Source organism: Nerophis lumbriciformis, linkage group LG15, assembly GCF_033978685.3.
Source record: "Nerophis lumbriciformis linkage group LG15, RoL_Nlum_v2.1, whole genome shotgun sequence".
In the NCBI taxonomy this organism is placed as follows: Eukaryota; Metazoa; Chordata; class Actinopteri; order Syngnathiformes; family Syngnathidae; genus Nerophis; species Nerophis lumbriciformis.
The window spans coordinates 16,034,555-16,058,808 of record NC_084562.2 but is presented as its reverse complement, the minus strand read 5'-3'; the positions used below and the strand labels follow the sequence as shown (position 1 = coordinate 16,058,808).

The 24,254-nt window shown below is 39.4% G+C and overlaps 1 protein-coding gene across 2 annotated transcripts in view; it reads left to right on the top strand.

Moving 5' to 3' along the window:
• LOC133615912 (protein kinase C-binding protein NELL1-like) overlaps window positions 1–24,254 on the top strand; it is a 547,026-nt gene that overhangs the window by 238,391 nt on the left and 284,381 nt on the right. For both annotated transcript variants that reach the window (XM_061974796.1, XM_061974797.1), the window contains exons 9-11: window positions 3,868–3,970; window positions 9,259–9,332; window positions 20,676–20,775. In XM_061974796.1, the coding sequence (XP_061830780.1) occupies window positions 3,868–3,970; window positions 9,259–9,332; window positions 20,676–20,775 (277 nt within the window). The remainder of the gene's footprint in view (window positions 1–3,867; window positions 3,971–9,258; window positions 9,333–20,675; window positions 20,776–24,254) is intronic.

The window sequence follows — 24,254 nt, the reverse complement described above, 5'->3', positions numbered from 1 at the left end:
CTGCGATTGGCTGGCGACCAGTCGAGGGTGGACCCCGGCTCCGGTATATCCACGACCCTAATGAGGATAAGCAGTAAACACTGCCATTGGTTTAAAGTTTCCTGAGTTTTAAGAGCTATTTACCTATTTTTAATCATTGACTGTACATCATAATCTTAATTTTAGCCTAAATAATTATGTTGTTCATTCCAGTTTAAAAATGTTAACATTGAGAAAATTCAAACAAGACACCATATTTTCCGGACTATAAGGCGCGCTTAAAATCTTTATTTTTATTTTTTATTTTTTTCAAAACTCGACAGTGCGCCTTATAACCTTATAATAATGTACGGAATAATTCTGGTTGTGCTTACCGACCTCAGAGCAAGTTTATTTGGTACATGGTGTAATGCTGAGTGTAACCAGTAGATGGCAGTCAAACATAAGAGATACATATAGACTGCAATATGACTCAGGTAAACAACACCAAAATGTTATCTGTTCCATTGAAAATATAGAACATTACACACGGCGCTCAAAAATCCATCAAAATGTTTCAGTACGACTTTGGTAAGCTATGAAGCCGCACTGCTAGATGGATTGTACTGTGCTTCAACATACGAGTATTATTATGGTGTGTGTGTATAAGGTAAGACATATCTGGTGTTTTGTTTCGCAATATTATGCAAAAGCAACTTTTCTTACTTTCTGGTACCTGCTGCTCTGTATTTGGGATCTGCATTAGTCCTGGAAAATTGTGCGCGTCCGCTCTTGTAGTCTGTGGCGACACCGTAGTCTAGGGGTGTCAAACTCAAGTACAGAGTGGGCCAAAATTTAAAACTGAACAAAGCCGCGGGCCAAGGTTGAACAAATTAACCTTTTTGAAAGGGACCCAAACAAGTTTTGCATTAAATATTGAACAAGCGAGGCTTATATAATTTTATAGTGACATGCAAATTCGAGTTTCAAATAATAATAATAATAATTAAAAAATATCAATGGCATATCAAATACAATTTAAATAAAAATTGAATGCCTCTTTTCTATTTGCAGCCTTCTGAGGTAAATATCAACATTAACTTTTTCCACGGGCTAATAAATTTTAAAATAAAATAATGAATAAATCAACCATTCAGGACTTTAAACTGCTCAGTTTGCAACACACTGATCTAATCTGATGTGCCCAAGCCAGATACCTGACATCTTTTCTTGGATGCTAGTTCATTAATGGAGGGGCTCAGGCTTTGAGCTGAGGCAACCTTCATTATCGAACAAAGGTGTTCATCAGTCATTATATCTCGTATTCCACAGTCTTGGGGGCGTGCCTTACAGGCACTGCTTTTAACGTCCTCTACGAGCTGACGTCACGTCCGCTTTTCATCCCTTCTAACAACGTGCCCGCCCAGTCACAAGATATGAGCGGCTCCTGTACGCACACACACGTAAATGCAACGAATACTTCATCAACAGCGATACAGTTTAACACTGAGAGTGGCCGTATAAGCAAATTTAACATTGTTAGAAATACACGCCACACTGTGAATCCACACCAAACAAGAATGACAAACACATTTCGGGAGAACATCCGCACCGTAACACAACATACGGTGTTCATCAGTCATTATGAACATGACTGATGTTCATAATGATGTTCAGTTCATAATGATGTTCAGTTACATAAGTATGCGTTGCATACTTATGTAACTGAGCCAGCACTCGTTGGACTGGACGAAAAGGAGAAGGTACAATTCTCGGGAGGGGCACTGAAATTTGGGAGTCTCCCGGGAGGTTTGGCAAGTATGAGAATTAGCGGCGTACCGCGGCACCGCCGCTGTATATAATCGACGGGCCAGCTCTAGTGTTAATTTGATATCACCTCACGGGCCAAGTGAAATTACACGGCGGGCCAGAGTTTGACACCCATGCCGTAGTCGATAAGCTTCTTCTTTTTCTCTATCTTCTTGTTATGGGACATTCATCCACCGCTGTTGCCATTTCTAATATAAAGTAGTGTAAAGTTCTTGCTTATATCTGTCAGTAAACTCGCCATGAAAGCGCTAAAACATACCGGTGTAGTGAGTTTACATTATTCACCCAAGGAACTTTAGTTATTAGAGAGTTCCGGTCGGACGGTTTTTCACGGGACACATTGCACTAGTGAGTCACGGATGTGAAGATGCTGCTCCGTTATTGATTTAAGTAAAGTCTGACCACCATTACATGTTATGTAGACCTCAAGGATGTGTTTTACATTTAAACATTAAAAAAAAAAGGAATACTTTATGTCATGTCTGTGTAATCATGTTTTGTTTTGTTTAGTTATTGGACTCTTTAGTTTCTGGCTTTTCACTCCCTTGTCTTGTTTCCATGGTTACCCATTAGTTTCACCTGTTCCACGTTTGGACTCATTGTGCACTCTTGTCTGTCACCATAGCAACCCATTAGTTTTCACCTGCCCTCACGACTCACGCACCTGCCTTTAATCATGTCACTATTATTTAAACCCATTGTTGCCAGGAAGTCTCCCTGGCGACATCATACCCCTGACTCTCTGCTTCACACTTTGTTTACCTCTGCGCACTTCATGCCATGTTCAAGTAAGTTGTTTCTATTCATGCCACAGTTAGCGACTTTTGTTCATGTCCTTAGTTTTTTTGCCCACGTGCAAGTATTGGTTTCATTTGTCAAGTTTGTACTTCCGCCTTGTGCGCACCTTTAGTTTGTTCTTTTTGTAGTTATAGTGTTTAAATAAATCATGTCTTCACCTTCACGCCATGTCTGGTCCAAATGTTCATTTGCACCACGGGAGAACAAACCACGCCATAGTCCAAGTCCTGACACTTTATTAATGCGCCTTATAATCTGGTGCGCCCTATGGTCCGGAAAATACGGTTAATGATTTTTCCACACATAGAATATTTTGTTAAAGATTCGGCAACATCCCAAAGATGCTTAATTCAAGAATTTCTACCATAAAATATGGCTAATTTCTACATATAGGATGTTTTATCTACTAAAATTAACTAATTTCACTCATTTTAAGTATTTTTCCCTTAAATCTAGTCTTATATTTTGTCTGCTTTTTTTTTTTTCCAGTATAGAAAATAGATGGCTGTGTGGATGATTCAATTAATTATTTCATAAATGTATTTTGTCCGTCAAACTCAGCCGGAGTTCGGGTCGATATCTCGGTCTGAAAGTGCGTAAAGAACTCCGACAAGTTCAATAAATTGTTGCACTCTAACTGCCACACGGTCTGGGTCAGCAGCCCGTGCTCCCGCCCACGCCGCAGGGTGCCTGAAATATCCACCACCACCAGCTCCCGATCAAAGTATATCCCCCTTAGCTATGTTTTGAAAGACTTCTACAGTTCCAGGCTTCGGACCAAAGCAATCATTGGACTAGATTTGTGCTAGCCCCGCCCTCTGACTTTGATAGGTGAGTTTGACGAATAGAATCAATTCACTCAGGCACATGAAATAATAAAGTCAATAATTAAATGATTAAATATTTAGGTATATATTAAAATTAATAAATAAACACTGCATTATTGACACATGTAATAACATATTTATGTGTTCAAATTATAGTTAATTAATTTAAATAATTCATCATTAATTCATCCCATTTGACCCTCGATTAAAAAAATGCTGTTTTTTTCTATTAAAATAAAGTTTTTCATTACTGTTTTAGGCACTAATGCCAGCCTATGAACAAGACTTTTCGCAAAACTGATGAGGGTGGCAAATTGTTTGTTCTTTTGATTGTTTTTTACATGTTTGGCACACTGCTGTCAACCCTTCTCCGGTGTTAAAATAAGTTGGTGTCAAACCGCCTTTGATTGAATGGTTGCAATGCTGTTAAAAAAAAATGCAAATTTGCTTACAGAACGGCGTTGTGGAGTGCCGCCGGATTTTCTGTCCTCCTACGAATTGCTCCGAAGACTCATTGCCTGTACATGTGGATGGGACGTGCTGTAAGAAATGCAGGCGTAAGTACAAAACAAAGCTCAATTTAATCAAGGCATGATGAAAAACTAATGCAGATAATGAAATGTTAACATTGTGTGCAAAAGTCAAATAGTATTTACTGAGCTTGTGACAAGAGATAATTAAGTCTGACATCACATTCAGGGCCTGATATACTAAAGTTTTGCATGTATTAAAACACGTGCAAACTTGATTGCACACACAACACTGATCTACAAAACCCAAAACCAGTGAAGTTGGCACGTTGTGTAAATGGTAAATAAAAACAGAATACAATGATTTGCAAATAATTTTCAACCTATGTTCAATTGAATAGACTGCAAAGACAAGATACTTAACGTTCAAACTGGAAAACTTTGTTATTATTTGCAAATATTAGCTCATTTGGAATTTGATACCTGCAACATGTTTCAAATAAGCTGGCACAAGTGGCAAAAAAGACTGAGGAAGTTGAGCAATGCTCATCAAACTCTTATTTGGAACATCCCACAGGTGAACAGGCTAATTGGGAACAGGTGGGTGCCATGATTGGGTATAAAAGCAGCTTCCATGAAACGCTCAGTCATTCACAAACAAGGACGGGGCGAGGGTCACCACTTTGTGAACAAATGCGTGAGCAAATTGTCGAACAGTTCAAGAACAACATTTCTCAACCAGCCATTGCAAGGAATTTAGGGATTTCACAATCTACGGTACGTAATATCATCAAAAGGTTCAGAGAATCTGGAGAAGTCACTGCATGTAGGTGATGATATTGCGGACCTTCGATCCCTCAGGCGGTACTGCATCAAAAAGCGACATGAGTGTGTAAAGGATATCACCACATGGGCTCAAGAACACTTCAGTAACTACCATTGGTCGCTACATCCATACTTGCCAACCCTCCCGATTTTTCCAGGAGACTCCCGAATTTCAGTGCCCCTCCCGAAAATCTCCCTGCGCAACCATTTTCCCGAATTTCTCCCGATTTTCACCCGGACAACAATATTGAGGGCGTGCCGTGATGGCATTGCCTTTGGCGTCCTCTACGTCGCGTCCGCTTTTTCATCATACAAACAGCGTGCCGGCCCAGTCACATATGCGGCTTCTGCAGACACACACAAGCGAATGCAAGACATACTTGATCATACAGGTCACACTGAGAATGGCCGTATAAACAACTTTAACACTATTAAAAATATGCGCCACACTGTGAACCCACACCAAACAAGAATGACAAACACATGTCGGGAGAACATCCGCACCGTAACGCAACATAAACACAACAGAACAAATACCCAGAATCCCTTGTAGCCCTAACTCTTCTGGGCTACAATATACACCCCCCGCTACCACCAAACACCACTCCCCCCAAATCCGCCCCCTCAACCCCCCCCCCACACAATCTCCCGAATTCGGAGGTCTCAAGGTTGGCAAGTATGGCTACATCTGTAAGTGCAAGTTAAAACTGTACTATGCAAAGCCAAAGCCATTTATCAACAACACACTTTTGTACAGGCACACAATATTCCTAGTATGAAGTACACATGCGCTTTGGTAAGCGCTCAAATATTCACAGACAGCTGTGTCCCTCCTGCTGTTCTGGAAACATCTCAATCCCTTATGTATAGTCGGCCTTTGAAATATTCCAGCGTCGCTCTGCCGTATACTCCCTGACCCTGCATGCTCCGTCTTCCTCCTCCTTCCTCCCATGTGAACATCAGAGCTCTGGCACCGGCAAACGAGGGAGTTCTTCTCCAGAGTTGTGAGCGTGCTGAACCCTCGGGAGGATGGGAAGCAGGACTTCACATGATGGGCTTCATTTTCTATTTCGGCTTTATCGCCAGAGGAATATGTAGAAGCGTCTCTTCTGTTGTATTCTTAATGCGCTGTTATATTTCTCCCGAGCCAAGAACGACTTATTTTACTGACTAAATTAACTATGTAGAATGTTTGCCTTGTAACCGTTTGTTGGTGTGCAGTCCAGGGTTGTACGGTATACCGGTATTAGTATAGTACCGCGATACTAATGAGTCATTTTCGGTATGATACCGTCTCTGAAAAGTACCACCGCGCCCGCTTCTAAGTAACGTCGTGTCATTGCTGGTTTACGAGCAGACGACAGCGTGCAGGTAAAAAGGTATCTGTAGTTTAAACCAAAAAATAAACAAAGGACGAGTGCCACTAAGAAAAGGCGTTGAAGCTTAGGGAAGGCTATGCAAAACTGAACTGGCTACAAAGTAAACAAAAAAAGAATACTGGACAGCAGCAAAGACTTACAGCATGCGGAGCAGAGACGGCATCCGCAAAGTACATCCGTACATGACATGTGTGGAGAATGCATATATTTAAGAGTTCTTTCTTTATTCATAGTCATGTTTAAAGCAGCTAATATTTTCCCATGTGTACACGTTCTGCTTGAATCTTATGTCCACAAGTAAACTCTGTGCCCTACCTTGAAGGCGTTGGAGTGTGTATTGGGAGTATGATGTACTCCCTTTTCACCTTATCTGTATTAGAACAATGAGGCTGTATTCCTTTCTGGGCAGGGTGGGGGCTGTTTTTGTACTCAATAAGCTGTCTCTGCCCGTTTGATTTTTAGACCTCTTCTAGATGTTGCTATTAATGCACTGTAAGACTGGTCTCCTAAAGCAGTGGTCCCCATCCACCGGGCCGCGGACCGATTGGTATCGGGCCGCACAAGAAAAAAAAAAAAAAAAGTTTTAATTTATTTAATTTTTTTTTTTTTTATTAAATCAACATAAGAAACACAATATATACATGATATATCAATATAGATCAATACAGTCTGCAGGTATACAGTCCGTAAGCACACCTGATTGTATTTCTTTATGAAAAAAAATAAAATAATAAAAAACATTTTCAAGCGTTGACCGGTCCGCAGCTACAAAAAGGTTGGGGACCCCTGTCTTAAAGCATTAGTAAAACTTGATAATATTCCTATTCTGTCTTGATGATCCTTCTTACTCAACATATATGTCATCGGAATAACTTTGATTTGACCAGTGACTTTTATTCCCTGAGTTTGATTGATTGAGACTTTTATTAGTAGATTGCACAGTACAGTACATATTCCGTACATTTGAGCACTAAATGGTAACACCCGAATAAGTTTTTCAACTTGTTTAAGTCGGGGTCCACGTTAATCAATTCATGGTGAAGGGAGAGGATGAGAGGGTGACTGGTCTGACACAACACATGACAACCAAAAACGCCCACACAAAGAAGGATGAAAACAACTTAAATAGTCTTGATTGCTAAAACTTTGAACTGTTTAAACTGTTTTTAACTTTTTAACTGCCTTTTTATCTAACAAATTGCTCTTAAGATCATTTGTATCTTCTTTTTCTATGTGCATATATATATATATATATATATATATATTAGGGCTGTGAATCTTTGGGTGTTCCACAATTGAATTCAATATCGATTCTTGGAGTCACGATTCGATTCAAAATAATTTTTTTTTTTTTTGATTCAACGCGATTCTCGATTCAAAAACGGTATTTTCCTGATTCAAAAGGATTCTCTATTCATTCAATACATAGGATTTCAGCAGGATCTACCCCAGTCTGCTGACATGCAAGCAGAGTAGTAGATTTTTGTAAAAAGCTTTTATAATTGTAAAGGACAATGTTTTATCAACTGATTGCAATAATGTAAATTTGTTTTAAAAATATGACTTATTTTATCTTTGTGAAGATATTGGACACAGTGTGGTGTCAAGCTTATGAGATGCGATGCAAGTGTAAGCCACTGTGACACTATTGTTCTTTTTTTTCCTTTTTTTTATAAATGTCTAATGATAATGTCAATGAGGGATTTTTTAATCACTGCTATGTTGAAATTGTAACTAATATTGATACTGTTGTTGATAATATTCATTTTTTGTTTCACTACTTTTGGTTCGTTCTGTGTCGTGTTTGTGTCTCCTCTCAATTGCTCTGTTTATTGCAGTTCTGAGTGTTGCTGGGTCGGGTTTGGCTTTGGAATTGGATTACATTGTTATGGTATTGCTGTGTATTATTTTGTTGGATTGATTAATTAAAAATATATATATATATAAATATATTTTTTTTTTAGGAAAAAAAAAATATATAATCGATTTTTTTTACTCCCTTTTCACCTTATCTGTATTAGAACAATGAGGCTGTATTCCTTTCTGGGCAGGGTGGGGGCTGTTTTTGTACTCAATAAGCTGTCTCTGCCCGTTTGATTTTTAGACCTCTTCTCGATGTTGCTATTAACGCACTGTAAGACTGGTCTCCTAAAGCATTAGTAAAACTTGATAATATTCCTATTCTGTCTTGATGGTCCTTCTTACTCAACATATATGTCATGTGGAATAACTTGGAATTGACCAGTGACTTTTATTCCCTGAGTTTGATTGATTGAGACTTTTATTAGTAGATTGCACAGTACAGTACATATTCCGTACAATTGACTACTATATATATCGATTTTTTTTTTTTAAATTAAAAAATGAGAATATTTTCTGAATCGCACAACGTGACAATCGCGATTCGAATTCGAATAAATTTTTTCCCACACCCCTAGTATATATATATATATATATATATATATATATATATATATATATAATATATATATATATATATATATATATATATATATATATATATATGTATGTGTGGGAAAAAAATCACAAGACTATTTCATCCATATATATATATATATGTGTGTGCGTGTGTATTTTACCTCTGATTTAAATTATATATTTTAGTATGTCCTTTGCCTGCATTTCTTTGTGGTGTACAGCCCTTTGTTTTTCAACTGTGGCTGTTTTTAAAGGGCTTTATAAATAAAGTTGGCATGGTATAAGTTGGTAAAACAAAGCAGGTGCAGGGAATATCGCTCAAAGCAAGACATGAAACTGCTACAGGAAAATACCAACAAAACGGTAAAAGCCACCAAAATAGGAGCACAAGACAAGAACTAAAACACACAGGAAAACACCAAAAAACTCAAAATATGTCACGATGTGACAGATAGTGACAGTAGACCTACTTTGAGATGAAAGAGCTATAGTGATGCATAGTTGTTCATGGTTTGAATTCATATCCAACAATTGCGGTAACGACTTTTTACTGTCAAAATCTGCTGAGTTTAATTTTTAAATTTTTCTGCTGGTGGGGTGCCTCCGCATTTTTTCAATGAAAAAAAAAAAAGTGCTCAAAAAAGGTTGAAAAACACTGGTTTAAACAATATTCTAATCTGCAGTTCATCTTGTATGCACCTTTTAAAGTTTCTATTTGTTTTTTGCCCACAGCAAAATGCAGATACGTGGGCAAGGTCTTCTCCCAGGGGCAGCGCTTTTTGTCCAGGAGCTGCAGGGAATGCAAGGTAACTCCTCCTTTGTGGCTAAAATGTTTCACCTTTTACATTGCAATCAAATCACCGGTTTGTATTTCTCATTTAGCAAGAGTGCGTAATGACTGTTTGTCCCGGACCGGACTCCGCGTTGTGCCATTCAATTAAGCAGCAGGTCTTATTAGTTTCCCATCTCTCTCCCGATCGACTCCATTCATTTCTCGTTGTTTTTCTAATGACCAGAACGCCAGGTAATTAGACAAACTAATGAATGCTGAAATACAAAAAGCCTCGTTTGAACCGCCGCTTTGTTTCTGCAAGCATCATAATTAAAGGCATTCCTCGCCTTATTCACTGCAAGGCCATTTATCTATAAAGACAATATTCGAGGGGCAAAATTGCTATTGTTAGCATGTATTTGTTTACAAGGCCCAGCAGGCTATACCCTTTATTACGCCCTGGAGACACTGAACTGTCACTTTAATGTAATATTGTTTATTCTTGTATGACCAATTTGTGGTCCAGTAGCTTTTAACGGTGGCCCAAATGCTTTATTTGGAGGTTTTTCAATGGGTTTCAGCAGTAAGAAGCAGAGTTCAGTTCAGTTTCAGTTTATTTCGAACATGCATACGATACAATGCAATGCATCACATATTCCCAGTTGTTTCATTACAGCACGTCCAAAAAGGAGTAGGAAGAAGCTGAGTTTATTTAATCCTACCCCTTTGCATACCATAGCAATTGTATCCCATTTGCTTGTTCTCTGTAACAGAACAGTGAATAATTAAATAGGCAGTCTCTTAAACTGAATCATATTGGTGCTTTGTTTGATTTCATTGGTTAATCCATAATTTAATTCCACATACGGATTATACACTACACTATGTACTACAGGTTATAGTTTGCTTTGTACATACTTTTAGCTGTTTGCAAATGCACCAAATTGTTGAATTTCAATATTTGCGAATCAATAAATAAAGGGTTTGTATGTTCTCTATAACCAACATAATTGATCTTTTTTGTAACACGGTTTAGCGAATTTGTAGTTGTTTCCCCATATTTCTACACAAAAACTCAGATATGGTAACACTAGCAAGCAGTAGAGAATATGAAGTGATTTTTGGTCTAGAACAGGGGTCGGCAACCTTTACCAGTCAAAGAGCCATTTTGACCAGTTTCACAAATCAAAGATATCAATGGGAGCCACAAAAATCTTTTGAAATTTAAAATGGAATGACACTGCATACAAAGTTTTTTTTTGCTTTGTGTTATGTATAAACCAAGGGTCTCAAGTTTTGTATGAATGGCGCTTGACAGCGTCATTTTTGTCAACCTCCCGATATTTCCAGCATACTACGAAATTCAGGGCAACTATTCTCTCGAACGTGCCGTGATGGTACAGCATTCAGAGCCCACTATATCCAGCGTGCCGGCCCAGCCACACGTGGTATGGGATTTCTGCTTGCGGGGTTTGGTGGGAGCAGGGGTGTACAATGTAGCCCGGAAGAGTCAGTGCTGCATGGGATTCTGGGTATTTGTTCTGTTGTGTTTATGTTGTGTTAAGGTGCAGATGTTCTCCCGAAATGTGTTTGTCATTCTTGTTTGGTTTTGGTTCAAAGTGTGGCGCATTATTAGTAAGAATGTTAAAGTTGTTTTATATAGCCCCGTCAGTGTAACCTGTGTGGCTGTTGACCAAGTATGCCTTGCTGTTACTCACGTGTGCAAGTAGAAGATGCATACAACAAAAGGCTGGGCTGGCACGCTGTTTGTACAGCTTGTAGAGGGTGCTGAATGCTGTACCATCATGGCACACCCTTATTATTATTATTAGGGTGAAAATCTGAGAATATTAGTCCCGGGAGTTTTCTGCGAGAAGCACTGAAATCCGGAAATCTCCCGGGAAAATTGGGAGGGTCGGCAAGTATGCAGCTGAGCCGCATCAGAGTGATCAAAGAGCCGCATGCAGCTCCGGAGCCGCGGGTTGCCGACCCCTGGTCTAGAACATATTTTGCTTTATTCATTATTGACATGTTTATTGCTACTTTATGTTGTATGTTTTTTTACATGAGATTCCCAGTTCATTTTATCATCTATTATTACACCCAAACATGTGTTTTCTTGTTATCTTTTCAATATCTACTCTGTCTATTTGTAATTATGTTTGACTTTCCCTTCTACTGTTACCAAATAGCATTATTTTACTTTTACTGAGATTGAAAGATAGTCTGTTTGTGTCAAACCATCTTTTTAATTTGTTCATTTATTCTACAAATATTACTAACTTTAAGTCCTTTGTAACTTTACAAATGTCGTTTGTATAGAGATTGAACCATTTTGGTCCAAGTATTGATCCCTGATGTACGCCAGAAAATATTTTCAGCTCGGTCGAAGTGTGTTTGCCTATCTTCACGTATCGCTTCTTGTTGGTTAAGTAGCTTCTAACCCAGTTCAAGATCAACCCTCTGATTCCATACCTTTCTAATTTGTTTATTAAGATTCTGTGATTGTCAAATGCTTTTGTTAAATCTATAAACACTGCAGCGGTGCACCTTAAAGGCCTACTGAAATGTGATTTTCTTATTTAAACGGGGAAAGCAGGTCCATTCTATGTGTCATACTTGATCATTTCGCGATATTGCCATATTTTTGCTGAAAGGATTTAGTAGAGAACATTGACGATAAAGTTCGCAACTTTTGGTCGCTGATAAAAAAGCCTTGCCTGTACCGGAAGTAGCAGACGAGTAGCGTGACGTCACAGGTTGTGGAGCTCCTCACATCTGCACATTGTTTACAATCATGGCCACCAGCAGTGAGAGCAATTCGGACCGAGAAAGCGACAATTTCCCCATTAATTTGAGCGAGGATGAAAGATTCGTGGATGAGGAAAGTGAGAGTGAAGGACGAAAGGGCAGTGGGAGCGATTCAGATAGGGAAGATGCTGTGAGAGGCGGGTGGGACCTGATATTCAGCTGGGAATGACTAAAACAGTAAATAAACACAAGACATATATATACTCTATTAGCCGCAACACAACCAGGCTTATATTTAATATGCCACAAATTAATCCCGCTTAACAAACACCTCCTCCCTCCCGTCCATATAACCCGCCAATACAACTCAAACACCTGCACAACACACTCAATCCCACAGCCTAAAGTACCGTTCACCTCCCCAAAGTTCATACAGCACATATATTTCCCCAAAGTCCCCAAAGTTACGTACGTGACATGCACATAGCGGCACGCATGTACGGGCAAGCGATCAAATGTTTGGAAGCGTACTCACGGTACTGCGTCTGCGTATCCAACTCAAAGTCCTCCTGGTAAGAGTCTCTGTTGTCCCAGTTCTCCACAAGCCAATGGTAAAGCTTGACTGTCATCTTCCGGGAATGTAAACAGTGAAACACCGGCTGTGTTTGTGTTGCTGCAGTCGGCCGCAATACATCGCTTCCCACCTACAGCTTTCTTCTTAGCTGTCTCCATTGTTCATTGAACAAATTGTAAAAGATTCACCAACACAGATGTCCAGAATACTGTGGAATTTTGCGATGAAAACAGACGACTTAATAGCTGGCCACCATGCTGTCCCAAAATGTCCTCTACAATCCGTGACGTCACGCGCAGACGTCATCATACCGAGACGTTTTCAGCAGGATATTTCGCGCAAAATTTAAAATTGCACTTTAGTAAGTGTGTTGCAATGTTAAGATTTCATCATTGATATATATAAACTATCAGACTGCGTGGTCGGTAGTAGTGGGTTTCAGTAGGCCTTTAAATATTCATTCATTGTCTATATTGCTTATAAGGGCTGCAGCTATCGATTATATTAGTAATCGAGTAATCTGTTGTTTATTTTGTTCAATCAATTGAGTTAGCTAATAAAACCCACTTCAGAGCCTCAATGTGTATTTTTAAGAAAAAATTGAAAATTCCCGCAGACGTTTTATATGGGCTTGCTATCTGCTCTGAACCTCTGGCAGATGGCGTCGAGTATTCAAATCCATGGCTTTTAGGTGTAAGCATACAAAATGAGCTAAAGAGCTAGTAGAGTAGATTTATAATTCATTTTTTACCAGTTGTCCCTCATAATTTTGACAAAATAACAGAATGGGAAATGACACAATATGTTACTGCATATGTCAGCAGCTAAATTAGGAGCCTTTGTTTGTTTACTTTCCAATAAAAGACAAGTTGTCTTGTATGTTCACTATTTTATTTAAGGACAAACTTGCAATAAGAAACGTTTAATGTACCGTACAATCTTTTTGTTAAAATAAAGCCAATAATGCAATTTTTTGTGGGCCCCTTTATTTAGAAAAGTATCAAAGTATCGAAATACATTTTGGTACCGGTACCAAGATATTGGTATCGGAACAACGCTACTTCCTACTGTTCAAGTTACTAACCCAATCCATACGGTTTCCGCCGCCTCACAACATTTTGTGAATCGCAAATATTCTGCAGATTGGACACACAGCTCAAAATCCGCTACAATACCTGTAATAATGACAAACAGAAATGTCCAACGCCATAATCATACAACCCACAACTTCCGTTACCTGCAGCCATTGTCGAAATCATCCGTCTGCAATGCTCGTCATAAACCTTTTAAGATGTCACTGTTGAATGCTCGCTCACTTTCTAACAAATCATTCATTCTTGACAATTTTTCTATCACTCGGGATTGAGATTTCAAGTAGGTTTTTTTTTTTTTTTACTGAGACTTGTCAAAGGGAGTAGGAATATGTGCCCATGAAGGAAATATGCCCTTTCATATTCGCCCCAAGGACTACTGGCCGTGGTGGTGTCCTTGGTCCGCTATCTGCAAAAAAAGTGAACAGTGGAACGTTCTCGTCTTTTGAACGTTTGATTTCCGATGTGGGTCATCATAATTATTTTTATCGTATTCTAATCTATCATCCTCCTGGTATAAATAGCTATTTTCTGGCAGGTGTCAGTTACTTTTTTTTTAGCATTCATTACTAAATTTGAGATAATTGAATGTTGGTTGATTTTAATGTGCACCATGTTATTAATCTCAAAGACATTTTTCATTTTGTTCAACGTTTCAATTTTCCAACCCACAATAAGGGTAATACACTGGACCTTGTTTTTTTCATTTGGTTTAGACCAGTGGTTCTTTACCTTGTTGGAGGTACCGAACCCCACCAGTTTCATATGCGCATTTGCCGAACCCTTCTTTAGTGAAAAATAAAATGTTTTTTTTTTTCAAATTCAAGACTGTTATATGTTTTTTTTAATGGTGCACAAAATGAACCGTGCATGAACCACAACAAATTACACACCTGTAAATCAGATGGAAAATTAGAGCATACTTGCCAACCTTGAGACCTCCGATTTCGGGGGGTGGGGGTAGGCGTGGTCGGGGTGGGACGGGGGCGTGGCTAAAAGGGGAAGAGTATATTTACAGCTAGAATTCACCAAGTCAAGTATTTCATATATATATATATATATATATATATATATATATAAAATAAATACTTGACGTTCAGTGAATTCTAGCTGTATATATATATATATATATATATATATATATATATATATATATATATATATATATATATATATATATATATATATATATATATATATATATATATATAAAATAAATACTTGAATTTCAGTGTTCATTTATTTACACATACACACACACATAACACTCATCTACTCATTGTTGAGTTAAGGGATTGAATTGTCCATCCTTGGTCTATTCTCTGTCACTATTTTTCGAACCATGCTGAACACCCTCTCTGATGATGCATTGCTGTGTGGCACGCACAAAAGTGCTTTCATCAAATGCACGAGATGGCAGCATTGTCCTGTTTAAGAGTGTCACAACATTGCTGTTTACGGCAGACGGACTGCTTTACGGTAGACAAAAACATGACTGCTGTTGTGTGTTGTTGCCGCGCTGGGAGGACGTTAATGAAACTGCCTAACAATAAACCCACATAAGAAACCAAGAACTCGCCCTCCATCATTCTACAGTTATAACGTGATTGGGCAGGTACGCTGTTTATATTGTGGGTTAGTGGACTCAGGAGTTCGCCTGAATTTCGGGAGATTTTCGGGAGAAAATTTGTCCCGGGAGGTTTTCGGGAGAGGCGCTGAATTTCGGGAGTCTCCCGGAAAATCTGGGAGGGTTGGCAAGTATGAATTAGAGTGAAGTGAAATATGTTTATTATATATTTATATAGCGTTTTTCTTTAGTGACTCAAAGCGCTTTTACATCGTGAAGCCCAATATCTAAGTTACATTTAAACCAGCGGATAAGCAGGTGGATAAAGTGTCTTGCCCAAGGACACAACGGCAGTGACTAGGATGGCGGAAGCAGGGATCAAACTTGGAACCCTCAACCAACCGAGCTATACCGTGGGAACATTGTTTGGAGGTATCCATAATACGTCGATAGGGAGAAGTTTTTATTTACACGATGAGTCGGGTGTGTCTTGACCTCCGCGGCGGAGGCTCCGTTGAACCCCTGAGGCCGACTCACCGAACCCCTAGGGTTCGATCGAACCCAGGTTGAGAACCACTGGTTTAGACATTGATTGTGTTGTTTTGGAGGATCTGTCCATAATCATAAGTACATTATTTTTAACTTCAGATTGCCCAACAAGTCAGACTACAAAACTGCATTTGACAGCCTTATAACGTTGATGTTGATATTGACACTCAAGTTTTAGCTTTGAATTCTCACTGCTCTGCCATTCTTGATGAAATTGCTTCTTGGAAGCCTCGTAAAATTGCAGCTTTGAATCCCACTCCCTGGCTAAAAGATAAATTTTTTTTTTTGCCTTTGTCGGAAATGTCGGAGAGCGTTTGTTGAAGTCAACAAATCTTTTTGTTCGTCGTCTCCATCTAAAAGATATGTTAGCTGAACTAAATTCTATGGTCAAGGTGGCCAGAGCCTCTTACAGTATTTTGCAAATCTTATTACTGCCAATAAAGATAAATCCAAGGTTCATTTTCGACACCATTAATTGCACTAACTGGTGCACAACCACCAGTTCCACCTGTGTCTTCTGACAAGGATTTCAAAGGTTTTTGTCAACAAAGTCGCCAGTGTCAAGGCCAATATTAAACCACCGTCCATTTTTTCCTTACCCACTCCATCCCAACAACAGCCATTTTTCCGATAAGTTCTTACCTGTTTCCTTAAAAGACTTAGCAGATCTTGCGCGATCAATGAAGATCTCTTCGAGTCCATTAGACATCCTGCCCACAACTTTATTAAAGAAGGTTTTTAGCATTATTTGTCATGCATAATCAATCGCTCACTGATTTCTGGTTGTGTTCCATCCCATTTCAAGCGGGCAGTTGTCGACCCTTTTCTTAAAAAGCCAATTCTTGACCCTTTCATTCTGAGCATGAAGCTGCCCTTCATGTCTAAAATGTTAGAGGAAATTGTGGAAAACCAGTTAGTCTCAGCTTTAAAGGGGAACATTATCACCAGACCTATGTAAGCGTCAATATATACCTTGATGTTGCAGAAAAAAGACCATATCTTTTTTTAACCGATTTCCGAACTCTAAATGGGTAAATTTTGGCGAATTAAATATTCGCTCTCGGAGCGATGACGTCACAACGTGACGTCGCATCGGGAAGCAATCCGCCATCTTCTCAAACACCAGGTCAAAACAGCTCTGTTATTTTCCCTTTTTTCGACTGTTTTCCGTACTTTGGAGACATCATGCCTCGTCGGTGTGTTGTCGGAGGGTGTACCAACACGAACAGGGACGGATTCAAGTTGCACCAGTGTCCCAAAGATGCGAAAGTGGCAAGAAATTGGACGTTTGTTCCGCACACTTTACCGACGAAAGCTATGCTACGACAGAGATGGCAAGAATGTGTGGATATCCTGCGACACTCAAAGCGGGTGCATTTCCATCGATAAAGTCAAAGAAATCTGCCGCCAGACCCCCATTGAATCTGCCGGAGTGTGTGAGCAATTCAGGGACAAAGGACTTCGCTAGCACGGCAAGCAATGGCGGCAGTTTGTTCCCGCAGACGAGCGAGCTAAACCCCCTGGATGTCTTGGCTCACACCGTCCCAAGATAATTAAGAGAAGAATATCGACCCTAGCTTCCCTGGCCTGCTGACATGAGGGTATGTCTGCAGAATATATTAATTGATAAAATTGGGCTGTCTGCACTCTCAAAGTGCATGTTGTTGCCAAATGTATTTCATATGCTGTAAACCTAGTTCATAGTTGTTAGTTTCCTTTAATGCCAAACAAACACATACCAATCGTTGGTTAGAAGGCGATCGCCGAATTCGTCCTCGCTTTCTCCCGTGTCGCTGGCTGTCGTGTCGTTTTCGTCGGTTTCGCTTGCATACGGTTCAAACCGATATGGCTCAATAGCTTCAGTTTCTTCTTCAATTTCGTTTTCGCTACCTGCCTCCACACTACAACCATCCGTTTCAATACATTCGTAATCTGTTGAATCGCTTAAGCCGCTGAAATCCGAGTCTGAATCCGAGCTAATGTCGCTATAGCTTGCTGTTCTTTCCGCCATGTTTGTTTGTGTTGGCTTCACTATGTGACGTCACAGGAAAATGGACGGGTGGTTAAAATCAGGCACTTTGAAGCTTTTTTTTAGGGATATTGCGTGATGGGTAAAATTTTGAAAAAAACTTCGAAAAATATAATAAGCCACTGGGAACTGATTTTTAATGGTTTTAACAAATCTGAAATTGTGATAATGTTCCCCTTTAAATCAACACAATATCTTCGATAAGTTTCAGTCTGGTTATCGTCAGTTACATTCTACAGAATCTGCTCTACTCAGGGTCTCCAATGACATCATGATGGCCTCTGATACTGGTAAATGTACAATACTGGTTCTGCTCGACCTCAGTGCAGCCTTTGACACTGCTGACCATCAAATCCTTGTAGACCGGCTGAGGGACTGGGTGGGCTTTTCAGGGACAGCCCCCTCAATGGTTTAAATCACATTTGGCAGATAGATATTTCTCTGTGGCAGTTTCATAAGTCAAGAGTCCGATCCCCTCTCGTGCGGGGTGCTCCAGTGTGGGGCTTATCCTCTTTACCCTATAAATGCTTCCTCTCAGGGAAGTCGTCAGGAATTTTGAAGGTATCTCATACCATACGTATGCTGATGACCTTCAGTTATACTTTTCATTTAACCCTGATAGGACACATGAAATTGATTTGCTAAATAATTTTCTGACTGAGGTTAACGACTGGATGGCGAGTAATACCCTTCAAATACGTTTAGGGTACCTTGGTGCAAATGTGCGCCCCAGTCTGAGAACTCTTGGGGTCGGATTTAACCACCCCATGCTTTTTGAGGAGCACATCAAAAGTATTACCCGCTCCTGCTTTTCCCATGATCATTCATGGTCTTCTTTCCTCACGTTTTGACTCTTGCAACTCACTCTTTATCCGTCTCAACAAAAGCTCGCCTGCAATTCTACCAGAACTCTGCCGCTAGGTTCTTGTCAAGATATCGAAAATTCAGTCATATCACCTCTGTCCTAGCATCCTGTTCATTTCAGGATTCAGTACAAAATCCTATCCATTACCTACAGGGTACTCAATGGCCAAGAACCAGTTTACTTAATCCATCTCCATCTGTTGTGTCTTCACTGTGCTGCTCGGTCACTGAGGTCTGCTGACCGCCTTCTGCTTTTTATCCCTCATACAAAATAAAAATTTAAAAGTAAAGGCGATAGAGCCTTTGAGTTAGAGCCTTCAAATGGTGCAATGCACTCCCGTATGAGCTGAGAGCTGGACCTTCTGTTGACATTTGTAAAAGCCTGTTAAAAACTCTGCCTGCTCAGTGGCCTTGTGGTTAGAGTGTCCACCCTGAGATTGGTTGATCGTGAGTTCAAACCCCGGCAAACTGAAACGCTTACAGTTAGCACGTTGGCCCAGATAGCGTCAAGTAACAAAAGGTATGAGCAAAACAAGCTAAAAATGATACTATGCTAACATGCTAACAACAACATGTTTACAGTTCGCATTAGTGAAATATAATATAAATTGCTGAATACCTGTTGAGTTAGCTTTAAAAGAGCTAGCACGCTAATGTTAGCAGGCTAAAATATAAATAGCTAAATACCTGTTGAATTAGCTAACAAAGCTAGCATGCTAATGTTAGCAGGCTAACATGGGTCAAGTACTCACATGCATATTACTCTGATTTGCATATCTGAAAAATGGGTTTAAAAATGCTGCAATAGCATGCTAATATTAGCATGCATCAAGTACTAAAATATGACTGAGGTGTGTGTAAACCTACAAAATTAGCTAAAAAAAAAGGTGCCCAATGTGTCCAAAAACCAAACCGAACATAACCAAAACAAAACATGATCACACAGACATGACAGAATTGAATCCTCAAAATGTGTACTATTCATCAACAGCCCCAGACATTAGTCAATCTAATCCTGACATTGGACAGACATTATTGTGTAGTTTCCAACCACGCACACTAAAGGGACTACCCCAAATATATGGTACCTAAAGAAGCACGACATTGAAAGAAGTTGTGAAGGAGAAAAGCATCTTCGGGGATTGGGTCGATTCTTTGGACCGTGAGCGATACAACTGGGACCACCAGAGCTCTGATTCAACCGCCTAACGGCTGCTTCTGCTGCTGCTGCTGCTGCCGCCGCTGCGGTTGCTATTTGTCTTCAGAGCCCAAGGGAAGATGACACTGAGTTTTATTTAACACATTTTCTTTTGTCTCTCTGCATTTTACATCTCTGGTATTGCCCTCGTTCTTTTTCTGTTATGATAGCCTCATTCGATTGAAAACAACGTAGGTGCTCTATCTAGTATGCATCCAACAGCAACATAATGACCATTTATTGTACATAATACCCGACTCACCCATCCATCCATTTTCATTTGGGTCACAGTTGAGCTGACCTCGGGCGAGCGGTGGGGTACACTCATGACTGGTCACCAGTCAATCACAAGGCACATATACCTATCACAATCCTATTCACACTTATGGGTAAGTTTAGAGTCTTCGATGATCCTAACATGCATGTCTTTAGAATGTGGGAGGAAGTGGAGAACACATATTTTCCACGGTTGTTTGAGTTGATTCAACTGGGATTTCAATTTGTATCTACAAAATGCATCCCTGTAATACCTATGCCGGCATCTGTTTACAATCATTTTCTGCACAATCCTTAGAATCCTAACTGGCCTCAGTTAGACTCAATTTTTTGAAGTGGTGACACTTTTCAATCTATTTTCTTCAGATTTTCAAACATTATAGTTCTATTCCATACAATGTTTGTGTCAATGTAAAAAACAACAACACATATGTTGTGTATTAAACGTTCTATTGGAGTATTCTTTCATGTTTTCCAGAACGGCTTGATGGTGAAAGTTTCAGAAACATGTCCACAGCTCAACTGTTCTGACAATGAACAGATCTTAAGGGATGGGAGATGCTGCAATGTTTGCCAAGGTACACCCGTCTATCTTTCTCTTGATGTACTTTTGATCAGGGGTTCTTAACCTTTTCGACTTTGGGCCCCAACTTAACCCTTGTGTAATGTTCATATTGTTGTTACTCAGCCAGCGTTTGTGGGTCTGACGGACTTTTAATGCCTCACAATCAAACACTTTTATGTTAAAATACTGAACAGATGTTTACCTTATCCCAATAAACATATGTTCAGTATTTTAGGGACTACCTCAGTATGTTAATAATGACTGAATTAATTAATTAAATATTAAAAAACTGTTGTGTATACTAATTCATAGATGTTATTTTATTATATAAAAAGGTCAGTAAATGATTCTATATATTTGTAAACGCTCTGAAGTGGGAAAGGGGTAGGATTAAATAAGCTTTGCTTCTTTCTACTCCTTTTCAGGCATGATGTAAAATGAAATGATGTGAAATGATGTGATGTATTATGCTGTAAGTGTGTTCATGTTCGAAATAAACTAAAGAAAGAAAGAAAGAAAGAATATATGGTACCTAAAGAAGCACGACATTGAAAGAAGTTGTGAAGGAGAATATTTACCTTATCCCAATAAACATCTGTTCAGTATTTTAACATAAAGGTGTTTGATTGTGAGGCATTAAAAGCCACAAAATGCAACGGGTCCATCAGACCCACAAACACTGGCTGAGTAACAACAATATGAACGCTGCACAGAACATTTCTTTGCCAGTTTCTGCATCCCACAGGGATTCTTCTTTTGTGTTTCTGCACCTGCGGTTCCCACACAAGGTTGCAACATTGTTTGTCAACACTGTCTGCTCTCATTTTCTCGCACATTTGACCCTATGATGTTCTGTGTACCTACACTCTGTCCTCCTCCTGTCTAGGTCTGCTGTGTGTGTGTGTGTGTGTGTGTGGTACACAGAACATCAATTTCCACACTTCTATTAGCCCCGGGTCCAGTGGACCCGGACATCTTATATGTAATAGAAATGTGTTGGGGAGGTGTATGGTGTGTGGTCATTAAATATGTATTCTGATATATGTTCTTCACAGAAAATGAGCCAAAGTCAGTGAGTCTTAGTTTGAAAAATTAATTAATTGTATAATTTTTGTTTTAATAAAAGATGGAAACTGGTCTCGCAGACCCGAACACCACACAAGGGCTAATATTAACACTGAATTAGTAATCTTACTCTGTATTTTAATCATGTTCAATTATTTTATATAACCTACTTACAGTTCACAACCTTGTCAAATGATAGGTTAAAGTTAAAAGTTAAAGTACCAATGATTGTCACACACACACCAGGTGTGGCGAAATTATTCTCTGCATTTGACCCATCACCCTTGATCACCCCCTGGGAGGTGAGGGGAGCAGTGGGCAGCAGCGGTGGCCGCGCCCGGGAATCATTTTTGGTGATTTAACCCCCAATTCCAACCCTTGATGCTGAGTGACAAGCAGGGAGGAAATGGGTCCCATTTTTATAGTCTTTGGTATGACTCGGCCGGGGTTTGAACCCACAACCTACCGATCTCAGGGCGGACACTCTAACCACTAGGCCACTGAGTCGGTAGGAAATCATGTGTGAATCACAAATATTATTTATTCAACCAATAAACCTAAGGCTTAGGTCAGGCTGATTAGAAACATATGTACTAGCCAAATAGACTGCATAAAAAGGGACTCGTAAATAACTGATGAAAAATACGATTACATACAATTATGTTGTGCTAAAATAAATAAACTAATTTAATAATGAATACGTTTATTCTCTTAACTGTCAAATGGAAATACAGCTTCACCACTTTAGTCATAATTTCTGCACTTGAACTTCTATATGATTTTAGCTCCAGACTTCTTCTGTTTGTCTGTTATTGTCATTACTGCCACAAGTGGTGGGAAAGTGTATTACAACAGAGTTCCGCTGCTGCTGAGAAACACATGTTTTTGGCAGGCCTCTAGGGGGCGCTCGCAGCCCAACACTGCTTTAGATATTTATACAGTACAAACCAAAACCCTGTTACTGTGAAGCAGTTACGAAGTCAAAGATTTTTTAAATCTAATCTGCGTCCCTACAATATATTCTTCTTCCACCGATTTCTCTGTCTGCTAAATAAGCACCTGCGAGCTCAAACTCTGTCGCTTTACCAGGGAGTTATTACTGGTGAAATAACCAACAATGATTGGACGGAGCAAACTAAAGTGGCTGTCGCTTTGAGCGCGAGAAGGAGATAAGAGAGGAAAATATTATGACCTCAAATTTCCTCAAGAGGAAATAAAGAAAATAAATTGAAGCAGCACAAGGTGGAGAGAGAAAAAGGACGTAGGTGAGAGGAGATGAAAATGGAGAGCAATATAAAGATGTTTGGAATGACTATTTCTGAAAAGTAAAGGAAAAGCTGATAGCACACACTTGCAGGCAAGAGGATTTATACATTTAGAGAAAAACAGACTTCAGTGACTCTTATATTGTTAAATTTGACTATTTGTATTTTATTGTACTGTTTTTGATGTCTGATTCCGGTGTTTATGTCAGTGACGTGCGGTGAGGTTGATGGCTGGTGAGGCACTGACTTCATCACAGTCAGATTTACAAACATATGAACCCTAAAGAGTATCTTATTCACCATTTGATTGGCAGCAGTTAACGGGTTATGTTTAAAAGCTCATACCAGCATTCTTCCCTGCTTGGCACTCAGCATCAAGGGTTGGAATTGGGGGTTAAATCACCAAAAATTATTCCCAGGCGCGGCGCCGCTGCTGCCCACTGCTCCCCTCACCTCCCAGGGGGTGATCAAGGGGATGGGTCAAATGCAGATGACAAATTTCATTACACCTAGTGTGTGTGTGACAATCATTGGTACTTTAACTTAACTTTAACTTTACACATACAAACTGTAGCACACAAAAAAGCACATTTAATAAAAAAAACGTTATTATGGTCTTATCTTTACTTATAAATTAAGTCCATGCGCCGCAACTAAAGCCCTCACTTAAACTTTCCACGTGCAAGATTGAATCTATTTAAAAAAGTGTAACCGAGGGTTTATAAATGTCGCCTATACTGTATGGAACTACAAAATAACAAACACGGAGGCTCCAGTTTACACGAGGACCACTTTATTTACCTTCTTTCAAAAACCTCCGCAACGTGACATCACTTCCACTCTTAGCGCCTTCAAAATAAGAGCTCAAGGCATATACTGTATAACAGCGCATAACAGGAACGTAACATCACAAAGAGGAAAGCCCATGAAAATAGGTTACAAAAGTTATTTAATAAGAAGCCAAAAAGTGCAAAAACAATAATGTTCGTGTTGGAGGAGTTGTGAATTAGGTACACCTGCAGTCTGCAGGTGTATCTAATGTTGTGTCCCTGCAGTCATTCACAACTCCTCCAACACCAACATTATTGTTTTTGCACTTTTTGGCTTCTTATGAAATAATTTTTTTAAATAGATTCAATCTTGCACGTGGAAAGTTTAAGTG